At 44.4% G+C, this 20,814-nt stretch overlaps 1 protein-coding gene and 1 pseudogene across 3 annotated transcripts; one reads left to right on the top strand and one right to left on the bottom strand.

Annotated features, from left to right (window-relative positions):
• Positions 1–880: 880 nt before the first annotated feature.
• Positions 881–3,518, bottom strand: LOC115196436 (alpha-(1,3)-fucosyltransferase 9-like; annotated as a pseudogene).
• A 3,453-nt stretch (positions 3,519–6,971) lies between these two features.
• On the top strand, positions 6,972–10,837 carry LOC115204446 (alpha-(1,3)-fucosyltransferase 9). Of its 3 annotated transcripts, none has more exons than XM_029770048.1 (2): positions 6,972–7,039; positions 8,346–10,837. In XM_029770048.1, exon 2 carries the CDS (start codon positions 8,351–8,353, stop codon positions 9,395–9,397), a length of 1,047 nt encoding a protein of 348 aa, XP_029625908.1. In that variant the 5' UTR covers positions 6,972–7,039; positions 8,346–8,350; the 3' UTR covers positions 9,398–10,837. The 3 variants fall into 3 exon arrangements, with proteins under 3 accessions (XP_029625908.1, XP_029625890.1, XP_029625899.1); XM_029770030.1 differs by lacking the exon at positions 6,972–7,039 and adding an exon at positions 7,177–7,289; XM_029770039.1 differs by lacking the exon at positions 6,972–7,039 and adding an exon at positions 7,177–7,289 and having other exon boundaries at positions 8,330–10,837.
• The last annotated feature ends 9,977 nt before the right edge of the window (positions 10,838–20,814 follow it).

Below are 20,814 nucleotides of genomic sequence, written 5' to 3'. Positions count from 1 at the left end.
TCTAATGGGAAAGTAATCCCAAAGTAACTGAAAGTAATCAGATTACGTTACTGAGTTTGGGTAATCCAAATGTTATGTCACTGATTACAATTTTGGACCGGTAACTAGCAACTGTAACGGATTGCATTTAGAAAGTAACCTACCCAAACCTGCTCCCAACACATTCTCAACTTATTTCCACAACAGAATGCTTTCAAACACATATTAAATAAAGAAAGTTGCATACATAAAATAAAAAGGTATACACAATAATGTTATTTCAATACAAAGCAAACCCACAATACTGCCCTACAAAGGCAAAGCAGTAGCTATGTAAAAAAGTAACTGGAAAATCTGACTTCTTTTTCTGTCTAGACAGAGAGCAATTTCGGGTACTTCATGATATATTCTGATCGACTTGCTTGTTCTTGTGTCAGGAAACTAAATATCACATTAATCAGATAATATACCTGGCCATTACAACAGATCAAATATATTTGACAAATTTGTAGTTACTGCACTTTGCCTTTGTAGGGCAGAATAGCCTAACATTTGTAGGCAATCACCTTTGACCTAATATTGAGTTTCTTGGCTCTAGATATGCTTATCATAGACATTATGTCATATTACAATGTCCAAGCAAAATAAGCACTAGTCTACTGCAAAATGAAGGGTTTCCACCACTATTTACACACGTCTGTTAGAAATGATTAATTCCAATTTAGCGTAGGCTTCACAGGCCGTAGCCTAAAGTGGATCAGGCAGATATCTGCTCATTTGCGGAAACAATTCATGCACCTAACCCCAGTACCATTTGGATCAGATTGGTTGTGACCTGGTATTGCTGTTTCTGATGGACAAATTGGCACGCTCTACAGGCATGATTATTAGGAAAGACACATCAATTAACTTTGAAGAACTTCCTCCACCTGAACAACTTAGAGTATTCATCCTCACTCATGCTCTGTAGATACTGAGCCAACTTCTCCAGTTTGGAGAAATCATCCACATGGACAAAGGCATCACCTGGGATGAACTTCTCATAAACCTGCTTGGGCGGTCCTAGGGCAACTGGCACAGAGCCCAACTTCATGGCATTGAACAGTTTCTCAGTCATATAGTCAGGGTGTTCTCTCGTATTGTCAAATGACAAGTAGAACTTACAGCTGGCCACTGTGCTTGTGTATTCCTCATGACTAATTTGCTTGTTATTAAAGTGGGCTCCATATGTGTTGAAAGTGATGAACTTGCTCAGGAGTTGGTAATATTTGACCCTATAGTGGTTCTCGTTCCAGTTGCTTACAATCCAGCAGTTTGTAACCTTCTTCTGAATGGGTAGGTCTTCCTCAATCTCACTGTTCTTGAAGACTAATCTGTTGCGCACTTTAATGTCAGCATTCCAACAGTAGTTCAACGTCACGTTGAAGAGTTTCCCCAGTCCAGATGTCTTACGTGTGTTCATTGGTGACTCAAAATTCATCCACACCCATTTGTGGAAGGTGGGCCTGGGGTTCTTGGGGCAGGTTGGATAAATTCTCTTCGATCTCGCTGTGGTTGGATGAGAACGGCGTCCCCTTGACTGTACAGCTCCCTGTCCACTGTCAGATGACAGCCTTCGATGTTGAACGTTTGACCTGCAGGATGTGAGGTCGAAGTGATATTTGAAGTGCCAGAACCAGACCAGTAGTATGGTGTCTTTGTCTTTTGACCTGGGTTGAACTGGAGAGAGATCTTTCAATGCCTCTGACTGTACCTTTGTATGGCATGGTGACAGCCCATGGTAGAACAAAGTTAGGGCACAACCAATCACAATGCCGATGAAGACATAATGATGTGCGTTGACAGTTGGCTTCATCAGACATTGGAAAATAAAATAAGACATTGATGACTTTATAGATAATGTAAATATACAAAACTAAGCCTTTCAGGGTTTCCTTCTGAGGAAATAAGGTCACTTCTATCTACAGTCTAATCAATTCACAAATTGGACCCGAATCTTATGGAGGAATTCCATGTCCAATTCAACAGTCAGGAATTTAAAGGGATTTGACCCTAAACTCAAATTGCATTAAATCAAACTTTTCATTTAAAATCGCAGCACACTTCACAGTAAAAAAATGAAAGCGATAAAAAAACAAAGTAAAAGGCAATAAAGGAGATGAATAACCGAACATAAAGGAAGTGCATATTCAACCAGCAGAATGAAAACTTAAGGTTAGGCATAGCGGTCTATATTATTTAAGGTTAGGCATAGTATCAGGAATGAAGGTAAGACCCAGATGCAGACAACGTCGAATTAACAATGGTTTAATAATCCAACAAGGGCAGGCAATAGACAGGTCAAGGCAGGCAGGGGTCAGTAAACCAGAGGTGGGGCAAAGGTACAGGACGGCAGGCAGGCTCAGGTAGAGTGGTCAGGTAGGCGGGCTCAGAGTCAGGACAGGCAAGGGTCAAAACCAGGAGGGCGAGAAAAAGAGAGACTGGGAAAAGCAGGAGCTGAGACAAAAAATGCTGGTTGACTTGACAAACAAGAAGAACTGGCAACCGACAAACAGAGAACACAGGTATAAATACACAGGGGATAATGGGGAAGATGGGCGACACCTGGAAGGGGGTGGATACAATCACAAAGACAGTTGAAACAGATCAGGATGTGTCACATAGGCATCTAAATTATTTAAGGTTAGGCATAGGGGTATAAATTATTTAAGGTTAGGCATAGGGGTCTAAATTATTTAAGCTTAGGCATAGGGGTCTAAATTATTTACGGTTAGGCATAGGGGACAAAATTATTTATGGTTAGGCATAGGGGTCGAAATGATTTAAGGTTAGGTTTAGGGGTTTAAATTATTTCATGGTTAGGTTTAGGAATGAAGGTTATTGTTTCAGTGAGGTTAGGAAAAGGCATAAACATTTATATTGGCTTAGCGTACCGCTGTCCTCCATTTATTTTCTGCCGGTTCAGTATACACTACCAAAACAAAAAGGATGACTTAAATACTGTAACAATAGGCCCAGTCCTCAATTGTGTCTCTTACCTGACAATGCATGTCATTTCCTAGCAATGGTGGTCAGAAATACAATGCTCCGCTAATGTACTGTATCACCACAATGAGATGTGCTTGTTTTTAAGCTGATACAACTGGTTCCACAATAAGGGCAGTTTGGTAACCAGCTGAGCGGTGGGGCTGAGAAATGTAACCAATGTCAGGACCAGCCATGAAATCAAAATTATAGTTTTATCTATGTTTTGAAGCTATGCAGTGTAATGATCTAATTATGTAATTATTCATTTTAATTATATAATATAATTGCATTGTTTACAAACAATGGAGTAAAAAAAGCATATGTTTTTGGTTATGATATTCTCAGCTCACGAGACATTTTACAAGTAATATTCTTCAAGAATGAATGCCTAAATCGCAATGCAATTTTATTAACAACTGTAAAATAGGGGTTAAAGGCACAAGGCCAGCATTCAACATGATAGAGTAGATGTAGGTAATCCTACTTTACCTCATGTGTCCATAATCAGTCATTTCGGCACAGGAGTCATATTGATGGATTGTGTGGATTGTGTGTATTAATATGATGAGATGTAGGGTGTTTTAATGCCGTATAGCAGGGGTGTCAAACTCATTCCATGGAGGGCCTACTGTCTACAGGTTTTTGTTTTTTCCTTTCAGTTAAGCCCTGGACAACCAGTTAAACCGGGTATGATTCCCAAACAGAGGCAGCTGTTTATCGTTGTCTCTGATTGGGGATCATACTTAGGCAGCCCTTTTCCCACCTGTGATTGTGGGATCTTGTTTTTTGGTTAGTTGCCTGTGAGCACGCCAGTTGCTTCACGTTTCGTTTGTGCTTTTTTGTTTGGTGAGTTTCATTTATTAAAAAATGTGGAACTCTACGTATGCTGCGCCTTGGTCTCCTCATTCAATCAACGAGCATGACAGAAGATCCCACCTCAACTGGACCAAGCAGCGTGCCCGGGAGGAGATGGCATCCGGGTCTTTGGAGGAGGTTGAGGAGAGAATAGCCTGGACTTGGGAGGAAGTATTGGAGAGATACAAAAGCCTGCCGGGGAACAAGGGGGAAGCAGCGAGGGAGGAACGGCGACGAGACCGGGAGTCACGGCAACAACGGAAGTCCGAGAGGCAGCTCCAAAAAAAGTTTTTGGGGGGGCACATGGGGAGATTGTCAGAGCGAGGTTTCAGACCAGAGCCAACTCCCCGCACTCGCTGTAAGGAGCGTGTGACCGTGCAGGCACCATGCTTTGCAGTTACACGTACTGTGTCTCCGGTACGCATCCACAGCCCGGTGCGCTCTGTGCCAGCTCCCCGCATTTGCCGTGCTAGAGTGGGCATCCAGCCAGGACGGATTGTGCCGGCTCAGCGCTCCTGGTCTCTGGTGCGTCTCTTTGGACCAGGATATCCTGCGCCGGCTCTGCGCACGGTGTCTCCGGGACGCCTTCACAGCCCAGTGCGTCCTGTGCCAGCGCCCCACATTTGCCGGGCGAAAGTAAGCATCCAGCCAGGACGGGTTGTGCCAGCTCTCTGCTCGAGACCGCCAGTGCGCCTCCACGGCCCAGTGTATCCAGTGCCTGCTCCACGCACCAGGCTTCCAGTGCATCTCCCCAGTCCAGTGAGACCTGTTCTGGCTCCACGTACCAGGCCTCCAGTGTGTCTCACCAGCCTGGTAAGCCCTGTGGCAGCTCTACGCACCAGGCTGTCAGTACGTCTCCTCAGTCCGGTGAGACCTGTTCCGGCTCCACGTACGAAGCCTCCAGTGATGATCCATGGCACGAAGCCTCCAGTGATGATCCATGGCACAAAGCCTCCAGTGATGATCCATGGCCCGGAGCCTGTAGTGATGATCCATGGTGCGAAGCCTCCAGTGATAATCCATGGCCCGGAGCCTCCAGTGATAATCCATGGCCCAGAGCCTCCAGTGATAATCCATGGCACGAAGCCTCCGGTGATGATCCATGGCCCGGCACCTCTAGTGATGATCCATGGCACGAAGCCTTCAGCGATGATCCATGGTGCGGAGCCTGTAGCGATGATCCATGGCACGGAGCCTTTAGCGATGATCCATGGCACGGAGCCTACAGTGACAGTCCCCGGTCCGGAGCCGACGGTCCCTGGTCCGGAGCCTCCAGCGACGGTCCCCGGTCCAGAGCCGACGGTTGGAGCCGACGGTCCCCAGTCCAAAGCCTCAAGCGGGGATCGGCAGTTCGGAGCCTCCGGCGACGATCCACGGTCCGGTTCCACAGAAGTGGGGGAAGCCGCAAGTGGAGCCGGGTCTACGTCCCGCACCAGAGCCGCCACCAAGGCTAGATGCCCACCCGGACCCTCCCCTATAGAGCCAGGTTTTGCGGCCGGAGTCCGCACCTTTGGGGTGGTACTGTCACGCCCTGACCTTAGAGAGCCTTTTTAAATCTCTATTTTGGTTAGGTCAGGGTGTGATTTGGGTGGGCATTCTAGATTTTCTATTTCTTTGTTGGCCGGGTATGATTCCCAATTAGAGGCAGCTGTCTATCATTGTCTCTGATTGGGGATCATACTTAGGCAGCCCTTTTCCCACCTCTGATTGTGGGATCTTGTTTTTTTGGTTAGTTGCCTGTGAGCACGCCAGTTGCTTCACGTTTTGTTTGTGCTTTCTTGTTTTTGTTTGAGTTTCATTTATTAAAAAATGTGGAACTCTACGCACGCTGTGCCTTGGTCTCCTCATTCAATCAACGAGTGTAACACTAGCTCTATCCATCATAAACATAGAGGGCTTCCATAGTTTACAGAAGGCTTGTGAGATTAACAAGAACTGAAGGATGTTTGACTCATCACAGGTGGTGAAAGTTTGTACTAAAGCTGTTTAATGGCAAGCAGTTTTTAGCCATAATATGTGAACACTACCTTTCAAAAAAATTGCAGTAATTTAGAAATGTCCTTTTTAGAAAGAAAATCATTTGTCCATTAAAATCACATCAAATTGATCAGAAATACAGTGTAGACATTGTTAATATTGTAAATGACTATTGTAGCTGAAAATGGCAGATTTTTTATGGATATCTACATAGGCATAGAGAGGCCCATTATCAGCAACCATCACTCCTGTGTTGCAATGGCACGTTGTGTTAGCTAATCCAAGTTTATAATTTTAAAAGGCTAATTTATCATTAGAAAGCCCTTTTGCAATTACGTTAGCACAGCTGAAAACGGTTGTACTAATTAAAGAAGAAATAAAACTGGCCTTCTTTAGACTAGTTGAGTACCTGGAGCATGAGCATTTGTGGGTTCGATTACAGGCTCACAATGGCCAGAAACAAAGAACTTTCTTCTGAAACTCATCAGTCTATTATTGTTCTGAGAAATGAAGGCTATTCCATGCAAGAAATGGCCAAGAAACTAAAGATCTCGTACAACGTTGTGTACTTCTCCCTTCACAGAACAGTGCAAACTGGCTCTAACCAGAATAGAAAGAGGAGTGGGAGGCCCCGGTGCACAACTGTGCAAGAGGACAAGTACATTAGAGTGTCTAGTTTGAGAAACAGATGCCTCACAAGTCTGAAAAAGAGCTGATGTTAAACAATCTGATGTGATTGGTCAAAAGACCAATTAGTGGAAAAATATCAGAATTGGGCTGCCTGTGTAAACGCAGCCATAGAAGAATCAAATTAATATCTGGCTTCAAAAGGACTCCTACCAAAGAGCAAATCTTTTCTGTATGATGACAAGTTTAATCTTTACCTTACGATTAATATTTTGAGTACTTACTTCCTCCTTCTCTGATATTTACACTGCATTACACGTATGCACTGTCTTTTAAAACATTATTTACATTTCATAACACTACTTACACATCATATACTAGAGCTCTCCAACCCTGTTCCTCGAGAGCTACCATCCTGTAGGTTTTCACTCCAACCCTAATCTAGCGCACCTGGTTCTAATAATTAGTTGGTTGATAAGATGCACCAGGTTATTTACAACACGGGGCCTGGAGTGAAAACCTACAGGAGGGTCGCTCTCCAACTCACATTGCCTTAACTAAGCACATTATGAAGGTGTGTATTTCTTTGACAAATTGCACACGGCAGGGAAGTGGGCAGTGCGTGTAAGGTGTGACATGAAGGGCAAAGGCTAGAGAGGCTGTCCCTCTGCCTGCAGTTGCACACCGGTTCTAGGCTTATCCTCCCTCAAGGATGTGGAGGCACATGAGTGCAATGTGACTCAGCTAAGTGTCAGGTGTGCCTTTAAGTCAAAGCCAGCAACGTCATTCTGTTTAAGTTCAAAGTCAAATATCAGAGCTAGCAGGTAAGCACCCCTCACCCAGTATATAATTTCCTTGAAGAGCAGTGTGGAATGTGGTGTAGATATGAATTATTGGATGTAACTGCTGTTCTCTATGTTTGAATGGAGTCTCTGTCTGTCTGATTTAGTGCTGAGTTTCCTATGTGTGTGTCTTTTATCAAGTCTGTGTAAAATTGGTTGTGTTAGAAAAAATAATTTGTTTCTTTTAACAGACAAGTCGAACTAGAAAGATCAACGTAGTTAAAGTTTTGTCAAATACCGTGTGTGTGTATAGATCCTACATAGCTATATTCATGTATTTAAATATTAGCTGGCTTTAAGGAAACTTGTTGGTATCAAACAGTCACACAGGTTTGTTATTACCATGTAGTTTATTGCCTACTCTGGTATTTCCCGTTGTATAACATGCTGTCTTTATTTGACTGCGAAGTATGTTTACTTAAAACCTGTCCTCTCATTAGTAACCCTTTAGGTTACATATCCTGCAACCTGAAGTTAATTACCCCGGGCAAGGGTGAAATCACAGCCCCCAACACTTTGGGTCCCATGACTCCTTAGTTCAATAGTCTTACTGTATCCTCAATAGTTATTGATATATCCTATATTCTGGTTCAGAGGGTGGACTCTATACACACAATAGCCCGGATAAGTAGCCGGAGTATATGTTTAGTTTGACCACATGGCTAATTTGTTTCTCTGGATGGACAGCATGTCCTGTGAACTCAGGATCTTAGTGACAACCACTGCCTCAGTCACTTCAGAAGTCACTAACCTAACAGAAACCTGAGCTTGTCTTATTGACTTTGATTACTGTTATGACAACCACATAATATGCATGACTAGTGAACCAATGAAATGGTCCGCTGATAGAGAACTAGCCTCGTCAGCAGATGTCTGCCCTCACCCTAAAACCTGTCTGTGGTCTGAGTTTATGATTGACCAGTATTCCTCGTGCTAAAATAATCATTGTCAACTTTACGAATACATGCAATAATAGTGATTAGATGTGTTTGCCTGTTCTTAATAAACTTATAAACAAACAGCCTTTCCTTTTGACAGACCAAATGACGTGTCTTGGACCAAATTGTAGAATTGGGCACCGGAGCCTGATGGGCATTCTCCTGCTGGGCTGCTTGCTGACCTGTCTACTGTACCGACCTGCTATCACCTGGCTCCCTGTCCTGGCCAAGCAATTCCAGGCGGAGCACAAACAGGACGTTACCGTGTTGGTCTGGCACTGGCCCTTTGACCATCCTTTCAAACTGAACTCCTGCAGGTCCTTGTACAACATCGAAGGCTGTCACCTGACAGCGGACAGGGAGCTGTACAGTCAAGCGGATGCCGTTCTCATCCACCACAGAGAGATCGAAGAGGATTTATCCAACCTGCCCCAAGAACCACGGCCCTCCTTCCAGAAATGGGTGTGGATGAATTTCGAATCGCCGGCACACACGAATAGAATACCTGGCTTGGAAGATCTGTTTAATGTGACTTTAAACTACAGGCAGGATGCAGACATCAACATGCCTTATGGATCTCTCGTCCCTCGGACTAAAGAGAGGGAGGAGTTTGTCCCGCATAAAAACCGACTGGTCTGTTGGATCGTTAGCAACTGGAACCCAGAACACAAGAGGACTTGGTACTACATGGAGCTGCGCAAATTCATCGGGATTCACACCTACGGGGACCCTTTCAACAAAAAGGTATCTCTTAGTGAATACAGAATGATCGTGGCCAGCTGTAAATTCTACCTGTCTTTTGAGAACTCCGTCCATAAGGACTACATCACAGAAAAACTATATAACGCTCTCAAGTTGGGCGCTGTTCCTGTGGTCATGGGCCCGACAAGAGGGAACTATGAGAAGTTCATCCCTGGAGATTCCTTCATCCATGTGGATGACTTCCGCTCGCCCAGAGCCCTGGCCAAACACCTCCTCTTCTTAGACGAGAATGAGGAGATGTACCGTAAATACTTCAAGTGGCAGAGGATCCACACAGTCCGTATCAACAGCTTCCCCATTCAGAATGCCTGCAACAGCTGTGAATACATCAGAGGCCACCCTGAGAATCGGATGGTTACTGAGCTCTATAAATGGTTCTGGGAGGAATGATGCTGAGACACTTGGAGCAAATCTACTACAAATAAACAATATCCACTTCTCCATAGTCAGGGATGGGGGGAACTGAGCAAAATGTATCTTTTACACAACGGCAGAAGTGCCAAAAATGATATTTCATTAAAATACATTCACTGAACTTCCCCCACTTGAACAATTAATGGGGTGTTACAAGTCATTTTTATATAATTTTTACTTCTGTGCTCTTTCGCTACTGCTCTACCACATGTTAACTGATGAAAACAGTGTGATGGTGACATACCCCACCACTATCTGTTTGTTTACTATTGGGTCGTTCCACTAAGAGTGCCTTTCGTATCCCTTTTATATTGGTGCACAATGTAGAAGTTCTGCACCAATATTACATTTTAAAAGCCTGTTATATTAAACAAAGTGCCCTTTTCAATATAGACCAAATGGAGAATTCAATAAATCAGATATCTATGAAGGCTTGCTAAAGTGCCAAAATGGAGCATTTTGACATGTCCCTCCATCAACCCTGTGTCACTTCTAGGAAGATTTTAACCCACTTAATCCCTACATTTCTCCAAGTTTCAACATTATAAAGCCGTAGTTATTTTACTTTGACAAAGTAATCTCTGAAGATTTATTTATTTCATGTGATTAGTGATTCATTTACATCTGTCCCTCATTTTAAGGTCAACCCTGTTATGTGAACTGGACTCTCGTTTTTAATATGGTGAAACTATTCGAGCAGAACACGTCTACCCTGTTACTCATAGATAGACAGGCTTTCATTCAATTGCCACTCCCTTTTGCAACAACCTTCCATTCCCCTGTCACAAGTGAATGTATGGCTTATTTAAGAAAAAATCATCAACCCTGTTACTTTTTTGGGCATTTTAATAGGCCCTTAATATAGTCTTAAAAAAAAATTGAGATGGGGGAAAATGTTTTTTTTTTTTACATGTGCTCTTTTAGACACTGTTAAAATTAGGTGAAATCAAAAGTTATTTTTGACCAATTTACACTTCTCAAAAGGCACCAAATTGGTGGAAAGACCCTATTAACATTACTGTGAGAAAGATTTGGTTTTGAACTGTAATACCTGTTGAGAAAGTCTGGTTACTGTTGAAGGTACTATAGCTCTCCTCCCTCTGGTCCCTGGAATAGACTCTGTGAGAGACTCCACTGCGATCAGTCCTGCTGTTTCTAAACCACGTGATTGGAAAAGTGATAAAGGGTAATATACGGTAGGTCTCACTCATGTACAGGCAGTACTCCCTGTACTGTCAACAGTTGTTAGGCAATTGCCTTTTACTGTACTATGGTTGCTAGGTTGTCACAATGAATGTGTCATGTATTTTCACACGTTAATGGACCTTGTTCGCTCCACTGTAAGGCAACAGGGATTGATCACAGAAGACTCAGAGATTCAGTGTATGAATTAGGAAAATAAAGATTGATGTAGTACAGTGGTCTCCAGCACAATGACATTACTAAACCCAGTTTACACATCTGTTCCAATACAATGGGGTAGTTTGAGACAACACTCTTTACTGCCACCCAAGGGAGTTTTAAAGAGGTAAATTAATATATGTTGCAGTACACCTGGCGACCACTAGACAGCACTGCAACCCCACTGTACGCTCGCACGGTACACTGTTGAAAAACCATTTGCATCAGTGTGAATATGAATATTTATATATGTGAGAAAATGAATACCATTTGTCAAATGAATGAATATCTGAGCTCAAATGAGAGGTTGGAGAAATGGTGGAGATTAGCTTGTTGCTTAATGGTTTAATTGAAACGTACCACTAATTAGCTATGGCTATAATCACCCAAACTTATGAACAACTCCATGATTTCTTCTTCGGCTCTTTCAAATGTAGAGAATAGAATGTGGTCCTGGGAATGAGTGTAAAATGACTGCATTATGAAGAACTCTTAAGTCTGCCCACAACTTTCACCCATTCTTATATCCCTTTGCCCTTTGAAGGATCCCTTCTAATGCTTTATTAACTGTACAGTACATAGAGAGAACCCCTACATTATTCCGCAAGTTTCATTATGTTTTGGTCATGGAAACTATTAGAATATCTATCACTATTTCTACCTCCTATTTCTATATTTCCAGTCTATTTCTTTCTGTACTCCACTAATGTCAGTTAATTTCCCATATTGATGTCGTCATTACCTCACTATGTGGTAACACATATGAGATAGATGACAGTGTATACTCTAAGACTTAGTCATGCGTCTAGGGACTGGCTCTGTGGTTTTCAAAAAGGGGTAGAATACATTTACAGACGACTCTTTGTTTGGCAGATGCCAGGAGAACGCTACCTGCCTGAATTCATAGTACCAATTGTAATGTTTGGTGGCGGAATAATGTCTGGCGCTGTTTTTGATTGTTTGGGCTAGGCCCATTAGTTCCAGTGAAGGGAAATCTTACCACTACAGCATACAATGACATTATAGATGATTCTGTGCTTTGTGGCAACAGTTCGGAGAAGGCCCTTTCCTGTTTCAGCATGACAATGCCCCCATGTACAAAGCAAGGTCCATACAGAAATAGATTGTCAAGATTGGTGTGGAAGAACTTGACTGGCCTGCACAGAGCCCTGACCTCAACCCCATCGAACACCTTTGGGATGAATTGGAATGCAGACTGCAAACCAGACCTACAGTTTTGGAAAAAAGTATTTGATCCCCTGCTCATTTTGTAGGTTTGCCCACTGACAAAGAAATGATCAGTCTATCATTTTAATGGTAGGTTTATTTGAACAGTGAGAGACAGAATAACAACAAAAAAATCCAGAAAAACGCATGTCAAAAATGTTACAAATTGATTTGCATTTTAATGAGGGAAATAAGTATTTGACACCTCTGCAAAACATTACTTAGTACTTGGTGGCAAAACCCTTGTTGTCAATCACAGAGGTGAGACGTTTCTTGTAGTTGGCCACCAGGTTTGCACACATCTCAGGAGGGATTTTGTCCCACTCCTCTTTGCAGATCTTCTCCAAGTCATTAAGGTTTCGAGGCTGACGTTTGGCAACTCGAACCTTCAGCTCCCTCTACAGATTTTCTATGGGATTAAGGTCTGGAGACTGGCTAGGCCACTCCAGGACCTTAATGTGCTTCTTCTTGAGCCACTCCTTTGTTGCCTTGGCCATGTGTTTTGGGTCATTGTCATGCTGGAATACCCATCCACGACTCATTTTCAATGCCCTGGCTGAGGGAAGGAGGTTCTCACCCAAGATTTGACGGTACATGGCCCCGTCCATCGTCCCTTTGTTGCGGGAAGTTGTCCTGTCCCCTTAGCAGAAAAACACCCCCAAAGCATAATGTTTCCACCTCCATGTTTGACGGTGGGGATGGTGTCCTGGGGTCATAGGCAGCATTCCTCCTCTTCCAAACACGGCGAGTTGAGTTGATGGCAAAGAGCTCCATTTTGGTCTCATCTGACCACAACACTTTCACCCAGTTGTCCTCTGAATCATTCAGATGTTCATTGGCAAACTTCAGACGGGTATGTATATGTGCTTTCTTGAGCAGGGGAACCTTGATTTCAGTCCTTCATGGCGTAGTGTGTTACCAATTGTTTTCTTGGTGACTATGGTCCCAGCTGCCTTGAGATCATTGACAAGATCCTCCTGTGTAGTTCTGGGCTGATTCCTCACCGTTCTCATGATCATTGCAACTCCACAAGGTGAGATCTTGCATGGAGCCCCAGGCCGAGGGAGATTGACAGTTCTTTTGTGTTTCGTCCATTTGCGAATAATCGCACCAACTATTGTCACCTTCTCACCAAGCTGCTTGGCGATGGTCTTGTAGCCCATTCCAGCCTTGTGTAGGTCTACAATCTTGTCCCTCACATCCTTGGAGAGCTCTTTGGTCTTGGCCATGCTGGAGAGTTTGGAATCTGATTGATTGATTGCTTCTGTGGACAGGTGTCTTTTATACAGTTAATAAACTGAGATTAGGAGCACTCCCTTTAAGAGTGTGCTCCTAATCTCAGCTCGTTACCTGTATAAAAGACACCTGGGAGCCAGAAATCTTTCTGGTTGAGAGGGGGTCAAATACTAATTTCCCTCATTAAAATGCAAATCAATTTATAACATTTTTGACATGCGTTTTTCTGGATTTTTTTGTTGTTATTCTGTCTCTCACTGTTCAAATAAACCTACCATTAAATTTATAGACTGATCATTTCTTTGTCAGTGGGCAAAAGTACAAAATGAGCAGGGGATCAAATACTTTTTTCCCTCACTGTAACCGCCCAACATGTGCCCAACCATGTGCCCAACTAATGCTCTTGAGGCTGAATGGAAGCAAGTCCCCACAACAATCTTCCAACATCTAGTGGAAAGCCTTCCCAGAAGAGTGGAGGCTGTTATAGCAGCAAAGGGGGGACCAACTCCATAATGCCCATGATTTTGGAATAAGATGTTCTACGAGCAGGTGTCCACATACGTTTGGTCATGTAGTGTACCTGTCCATTACTGATGGCTATCTCCCACCAGTCCCTTCTCTGTTATCCTTTCTTCTTGCTGCTCTCTCTTCTTCTCTCCCTCTTTCCCCCACTTGGCTGTAAATTATTGAACTCTTTCTTTCAAGGGGACCACTCCCTCATCAGATCTGTGGGCCATCGAGTTTGCTGCTTCACCGCTCCTTCACCCCCAGCAACAGCCGTCCCCACGTCACCTCCTGACATTGAAGAAATCACATGTCCCTCACTTTCTTTTCTACCACTCTCTCTCGCGCGCTTGCTTGCTGTACATTTAGCTCTCTCCTCCCTTTCAACTTTCTTCCTCTAGTGTGTTACTTCCCCAACCTCCCTCTTTTTTCTCTACCACCCTCTCTGTTTTTCTGTAATGTCATGGCTCACTGCTGAGTGTCACTGAGTTGATGGAGAGGAAAAAAAATGGAGTGAGGCAATGGAAGGAGGGTTGACGCAATGGTGTGTGTGTGTACATTTTGTGAGAGACTTGAGAAAGAGATGTGTGAACGAGTGGGGGAGGGAGATTTTGTCTGATGGTGTGGTAAAATGTTGCAGCTTGGTGAAAAAACAGCAAACAGTCAGTCAATGCACCTCCCCCTACTATAACTACTACAGTTCCATGTAGACTGGTGCTACACACAGACTTCCCAAGTGATGTTCACTTACAGTCCCTCAAAATACCTCCAAAAGACATCCCTTTCTCATGTCCATCCTGGCAAACCTATGCAACGTATTGTTTCAAATGTTATCAGCAACCTCTGACAGTGACCAACACTTTTGTTTGATGATTACATGACATTACATGGGATAATACAATTTGAACAGGTTGTTTCCATTCTCCCTTTTCATATTCATCTCATTACATCTCATATTCTGTTGATCTATTTCATGCTTTAGTGTGTAGTTCAGAACTCTAACTCTGGTAGATTAGTAAATGCCTGTTTTGATTGTACAGAGAACACACGCTCTCTCTCATATTCAATTCAAAGGGCTTTACTGACATGGGAAACATATGTTTACATTGCCAAAGCAAATGGAACAGACAAACAAAGGAAACATTTGTTACACTCACAAGTTAAAAGAATATAGACATTTCAAATGTTATATTGTTGGCTATGTACAGTGTTATAACAATGTGCAGGTAGATAAATATGGGTTGGATTTACAATGTTTGCACTCAACTGGTTTCCCTTTTCTCATGGCAACGGGACAAAAATCTTGTGACTGCACACTGCGATATTTAGACTAACAGATATGGAAGTTTATCAACGTTTGATTGTTTTCAAATTCTATGTGGGTTTGTGTGATCTGTGGGAAATATGTCTCGCTCTCTCTCTGAGGAGGAGGCTGGTGGGAATAGCTATAGGAGGATGGGTTCATTGTAATGGAATAAATGGAACAGTATCAAACATATGGAAACCATATTCCATTTCAGCTATTACAATGACCCTGTCCACCTACAGCTCCGCCCACCAGCCTCCTATGCTCTCCCTCCCTCCCTCCCTCCCTCCCTCCCTCCCTCCCTCCCTCCCTCCCTCCCTCCCTCCCCAGACAGTCCTTGTTGTGTTGGGTTCATTGTGTTCCTGGCAGAAAGCAGTGAAGCAGACCCTAACAGTCCATTTTAGAAGCTGCCACTGTCTCTGATCTAAAACACAATCAGTGAGCCATTTTGCCTGGGTCCAACAGCAACATTAAAAAGTCAATACACGACTGCACTGTTTACTACGATGATGTTCACGTGTCATCTTTATCTGGAAGGTCAGTCAATAGCATTCAATCACCACCAGCAGGACAAAGGCATAGACACAAAAAAAACAACTGTCCACAAACCAAACGCATATAAACAGCACTAATACCTCAAATGGGGACAGTGTCAACCGGTTCTAGCTCTTTTGGAGCCCTAAGCTAATTTTGATTGGACGGGCTCCCACCAACCCCCGAACAAGCCATGATACACATACAAATATGAACCTACAAACACACACACAAATAAAAAAGTGGCTGAGTGAACACACAACCAGGTGGTGATCAGATGAGTGTATGTACAGGTAACTGTCAAAACAAAGGGCTGCCAGAACAGCTTCAGTGCACCTTGGCATAGAGTCTACAAGTGTCTGGAACTCTATTGGAGGGATGCAACATCATTCTTCCCTGAGAAATTCCATCATTTGGTGTTTTGTTGATGGTGGTGGAAAACACCGTCTCAGGCACCGTTCCAGAATCTCCCATATGTGTTCAGTTGGTTTGAGATTTGGTGACTGACACACACTCACACAACCTTTAAACCACAAATGCTCCTTTCAGACCCCTCTTTCAAAGTCACTGAGATCTCTTCTTCTAGTCAAGGTAGCCAAAATAATGTTCAACTGGGCATTTTTATACATGACCCTAAGCATGATGGGATGTTTTAATTGCTTAAGTAACTAAGGAAACACACCTGTGTGGAAGCACCTGCTTTCAATATACTTTGTGTCCTTCATTTACTCAAGTGTTTCCTTTATTTTGTCAGTTACCTGTACGTTGGCTTGGCCTTACGATTTTTGTGAATTTGTGTATGAATCATGTTTGCAGAAGGGACAGATGTCCTCAACCACCAAAACCACATATTTGGTGTGAAATGTTGTTTTGGAGCGCCATGACAGCTAATCAAACAGATTAACAGCAACAAACAGCCGACGGGATCAAAATAAAACACAAACAGACAGAGTGAGGGAGGAATTCAAGTCGGGAGGCTGCTTGAGCCAGTTACACCCCCAACCTGTAATAGCTATGAAAGCTACAGGGTAAGCCTGTTCTAGGCTTACTGAGTTTGGTTGTTTTGTTTGAGAAGTAAGTCTGGTAAACATTCATCACCGCCTATCACCTATTGAGCATTGTCAATAAATATGGACACTTTTGCATCAGAGCCTCTTGCCTCCCGCTGAATCTCTGCCCTAAGACCGCATCTCTACCCTACCTGTTCTACAGAAGTATAGAGACAGAGGAGAGAAGTGAGAGAGAGAGAGGGGAGGAGAGGAGAGAGAGAAAGAGAGAGAGAGAGAGAAAGAGAGAGAGTGGCCACCAGCAGAGCAGAGGGGTGTAGATCGGAGTCGGGGTAGGAGTGCCCCAGCTCCTCTGATAGGTGATGATCTGTAAAGGAGGAAGTGGGAATTGGATGATCTGGGGTAGGTTATTAGTTGAGCTCTGTTAGACCATGTAATAGTCTCCGTGCGCAACAGGGGGTCTCTCTATTCCATCAGCCCACTGTACCCTGGATGACACCGCAATATGGGAGATACTCACAGCTCCACAACAAACACAAACATGCAGCGTGGCTGTTTACAGGTGTGTGTCCGTGTATGTGTGTGTGGGGGGGAGGTGTGTGCGTGGCTAGCGCCACGGTGTCTTTGCATAAGTGCTGATTCGGGTCTCCCGATCCCCATAGCTCGGCATTTCTTCACACCTTCCTCCTCTTCCTCTCTGCCCTCCAATCTCCATCTCCTCTCCTCCTCCACTTGCTTGCTTTCTCACCCTCACCCTCACCCTCAATTCATCACACATGCTATTTCATTACCCCCCTCTACCTACTGATGGGTAAAAACAGCTTGAGGTATGCTGCGTCTAGCTAGCCACCGACAACCCGGCGTGGTGAAAGTGAGTGCTTGACAGTTATGAGACAGCTATCAACCTCTGTGACTTCAGCGGGAGCAGAGCAGAACGCTGCAGAGTGGTGGCTACAATGGAGTGGGCTGGCTGCGGAGTGGGAGGCCGGGAGCCACAACGGAAGAGCTGGACAGACGTCGTCTGAGTGGCGAGAGGAAGTCGATTACTCACAAAAAAACAAGAAAACAAAGTAGCTTCAAGATAGGTTAGGAGTTGAAGAACTGGCTCTTATGAACTCTTGAGAAGGAGAAAACACAGTAGCACCCTGCTCCCACTTTACCATGTGCAATTAGGGAATAAGTAGAGAAGTAGAAGAAATGTCTCCTCTCCATTACAGTAGATTGGTGTCAGAGACTCAGAGTAAAAATAGACAGATCATGTTGATGAGTCACTCCAGGTAGGGCCGGGAGACTGGAGAGATCTTACTTCCCGCTCCTCTCCTCTTTTCTTCTCCTCTCTTCTCTCCGTCCTCCACTTCAGACGTGTAGAGCACCTGAGGACGTAGCTAAGGACGCTCTCCACGTTCTCCAGTGGAACACAGGAGAGATGTAGAGAAGTTTCACCTGCAGCAGACCCAGCAGTAAATGTGCAGTTTAACCACAGGCCCTGGGGCTTTTTACGTCAGTGTTTTTGCTGTGAACTTCTAGCTGAACACCAGTGTAATAGTGGTTGGTATAGTCTCCCCAGCACAGCTATCACGTCACATCAACGCTTTTTGGCTAGATCTAGAAACAGGGAAACGGTGTCTGTCGTCGACATCTTGTTGATCACCGGTAGACTGTGTTCGAATGTGACACACAACACAAACTTGTGCGAACACACACAGACACACATGAATGCACGTACACACACGCACATACGTGACACACACCGCACACACTCTTTCTCTCTCTCTCTCTTTCTCTTACACACACACACACACACACACACACACACACACACACACACACACACAAACAACTTCAGTGTACATTTGACTGCGCAGTAATCCAGCTTTGTTTAAAGGGAGTAAATACAACAAATGAATCAATAAACAAACCCCCTGCCAGGGTATTTTATGTGGCATCTGTTTCCCATTCCTCTGCTTCGGCACAAAGGGCTGGCCGGGTGCTGCGGCATTGTGGCCAAACCTCTCAGTCTGGGTGGGGTGAGGGATCTGCACTGTGGCCAAACGTCTCAGTCTGGGTGGGGTGAGGGATCTGCATTGTGGCCAAAGCCTCTCAGTCTGGGTGGGGGGAGGGATCTGCATTGGGCTTCATTATACTCTCACTCACTCTCGCACACCTTTATCTGTCCCCCTTTGGTGGCTATCTGTTAGAGAGAGAGAGAGAGAGAGAGAGAGAGAATATGTTAGAGGCATTCTCTTGAGCTTTACAGGACAACGTGCTGTACTTTAGAGCAGGGTTTACCAAACTCGGTCCTGGGGCCCCCCCGGAGGGTGCACATTTTGGTTTTTGCCCTAGCACTACACAGCCGATTGAAACAATCAACTCATCATCAAGCTTTGATAATTTGAATCAGCTGTGTAGTGCAAAACGTGCACCCACGGAGGGCCCCAGGAGCGAGTTTGGTAAACCCTACATTAGAGGGAGCTGGTTCACCATTGCCTACACCCTGTATCTCCTATCTCCCCCTTCTCCACTTCTTCACGCTCCTATTTCTTCTGACTCCCTTTCTTTGCCTCCCTGCATCCCTCCCTCCATCTTTCCTTTCCTCAGTCTATTTCTCCCCTTCTATCCCTCTCTATCTCTCTCTCTTTTCCTCATTCTCAGCTGTCTTCCGTACCTCAGGGATCTCATTAAGCCACTAACTTCAAATAAATAAAACAAAATGCAGAGACAAAATGAGAGATCTATAAAAAAAAATGGGGTTGTAATGAGCTTTCCATTTCCTTATTCTGGCGCCTTTCTCCCTCTCACCCCTTCACTCTCCTTCCATCTTTGTCTCACTGGCTGCCTCTGTCAATTCAATCAATCTCAAACAGGCTTCATTGGCATGACAGAGGCATTATGGACTTGCCTGAGGTTTTAGAGACAAACAGACAAAAATGGCGCATTATATCTCTCTCTTCTTCCTCCCTTTCCTGTCTTTTCTTCCCCTCGTCGCCTCGACGTCTCGTCACATTCTCCCAGCCAGCCAGTGAACAACGTTCCCTCCTCCTCCTTCTTCTCCTCCCCCTGGCCATCTTCCCCCTCATCCCCCTCCTCTGTTCAGGTCTTTTCTCTCTACTATTGTCCATCTGGACGAGCTCAGTAACAATAATGTTCTATCTGTGTTTCCCATTAGCGCTGGAGAAGACTGCCAGTCTGGTCGGCTCGGCTCAGACACTCTCTAGTGACTCCATCTCTGTCTTCCTGCGCCATATCCCTTTCCCTCTCTCCCTCTTTCTCAATCCCATGCGGTTCTCCTCTCTCTCATCTCTCTCTCTTTCTCTTCCTTCTCCCTCTCTCTCTCTCTCTTTCTCTCTCTCTCTCTCTCTCTCTCTCTCTCTCTCTCTCTCTCTCTCTCTCTCTCTCTTCCCTCTCACTCTCTCTTTCTTCTCTCTATCTCTCTCTGTCTTATCTATCTCTCTCTCTCTCTCTCTCTTCCCTCTCACTCTCTCTTTCTTCTCTCTATCTCTCTCATCTATATCTCTCTCTTCTCTCTCTGTGTGTTTTTCCTACTACAGTAACAGTAGTAGGAGATTGATTACTCTCTAGGCTCCTGTCTCTCTGCTTCAACAGTAGATGGGGTTGGTATCCCGGGGCCATGAGAAGTATTGGGGTTGATCCAGCCGGTCCTCCCTCTTCTTCAGAGAGCAGCTGTAGGAGAGGCCTGACCCTGCTACTGTATCAAGTCAGACAACCTGGGAATCCTCTGGGAATGTATTTACTGGGAATGTACTGGGCCAGGGTAGGGGTCAGAGAGCAATGGGAATCAAGATGGGCGTCATGGGAACATAGTTTATTATTTGAATCGATCAACCTTCAGAAGGGGTGAGTAGCAGCTCAGATCCAGCAGTGGAAGTCCTGCTGCATTAGTCCATGGGACTCCCTGGACTACCACAGAGATCAACAAAATGTTGCTGCAGAAGAGAGAGAAAGCGAGAGAGAGTGTGAGAGAGGTAGAGTGGAGGGTAAGCAAAAGAGAGAAAAAAAGAATGGCAGGATAAAAGAAATCTTGATTTTGTCTGAGAGGGTATTGATTTTTTCCTCTGGGTTGCCCATGTGCGCCCAGTCTGTTATTAGTTTAGAAACAAAAAAAAGTAGGCTGTGGAGAGAGGGAGAAAGTGGTGAAAGAGGTGGCGGCAGGGTTGTGT

The sequence above is a fragment of the Salmo trutta genome, chromosome 1, assembly GCF_901001165.1.
Source record: "Salmo trutta chromosome 1, fSalTru1.1, whole genome shotgun sequence".
Lineage (NCBI taxonomy): Eukaryota > Metazoa > Chordata > Actinopteri > Salmoniformes > Salmonidae > Salmo > Salmo trutta.
This window is presented reverse-complemented; position numbering and strand designations above follow the sequence as displayed.

Coding starts and splice junctions, on each gene's coding strand:
- LOC115204446 (XM_029770048.1), top strand. CDS start 8,351: ATGACGTGTCTTGGACCAAATTGTAGAATTGGGCACCGGAGCCTGATG.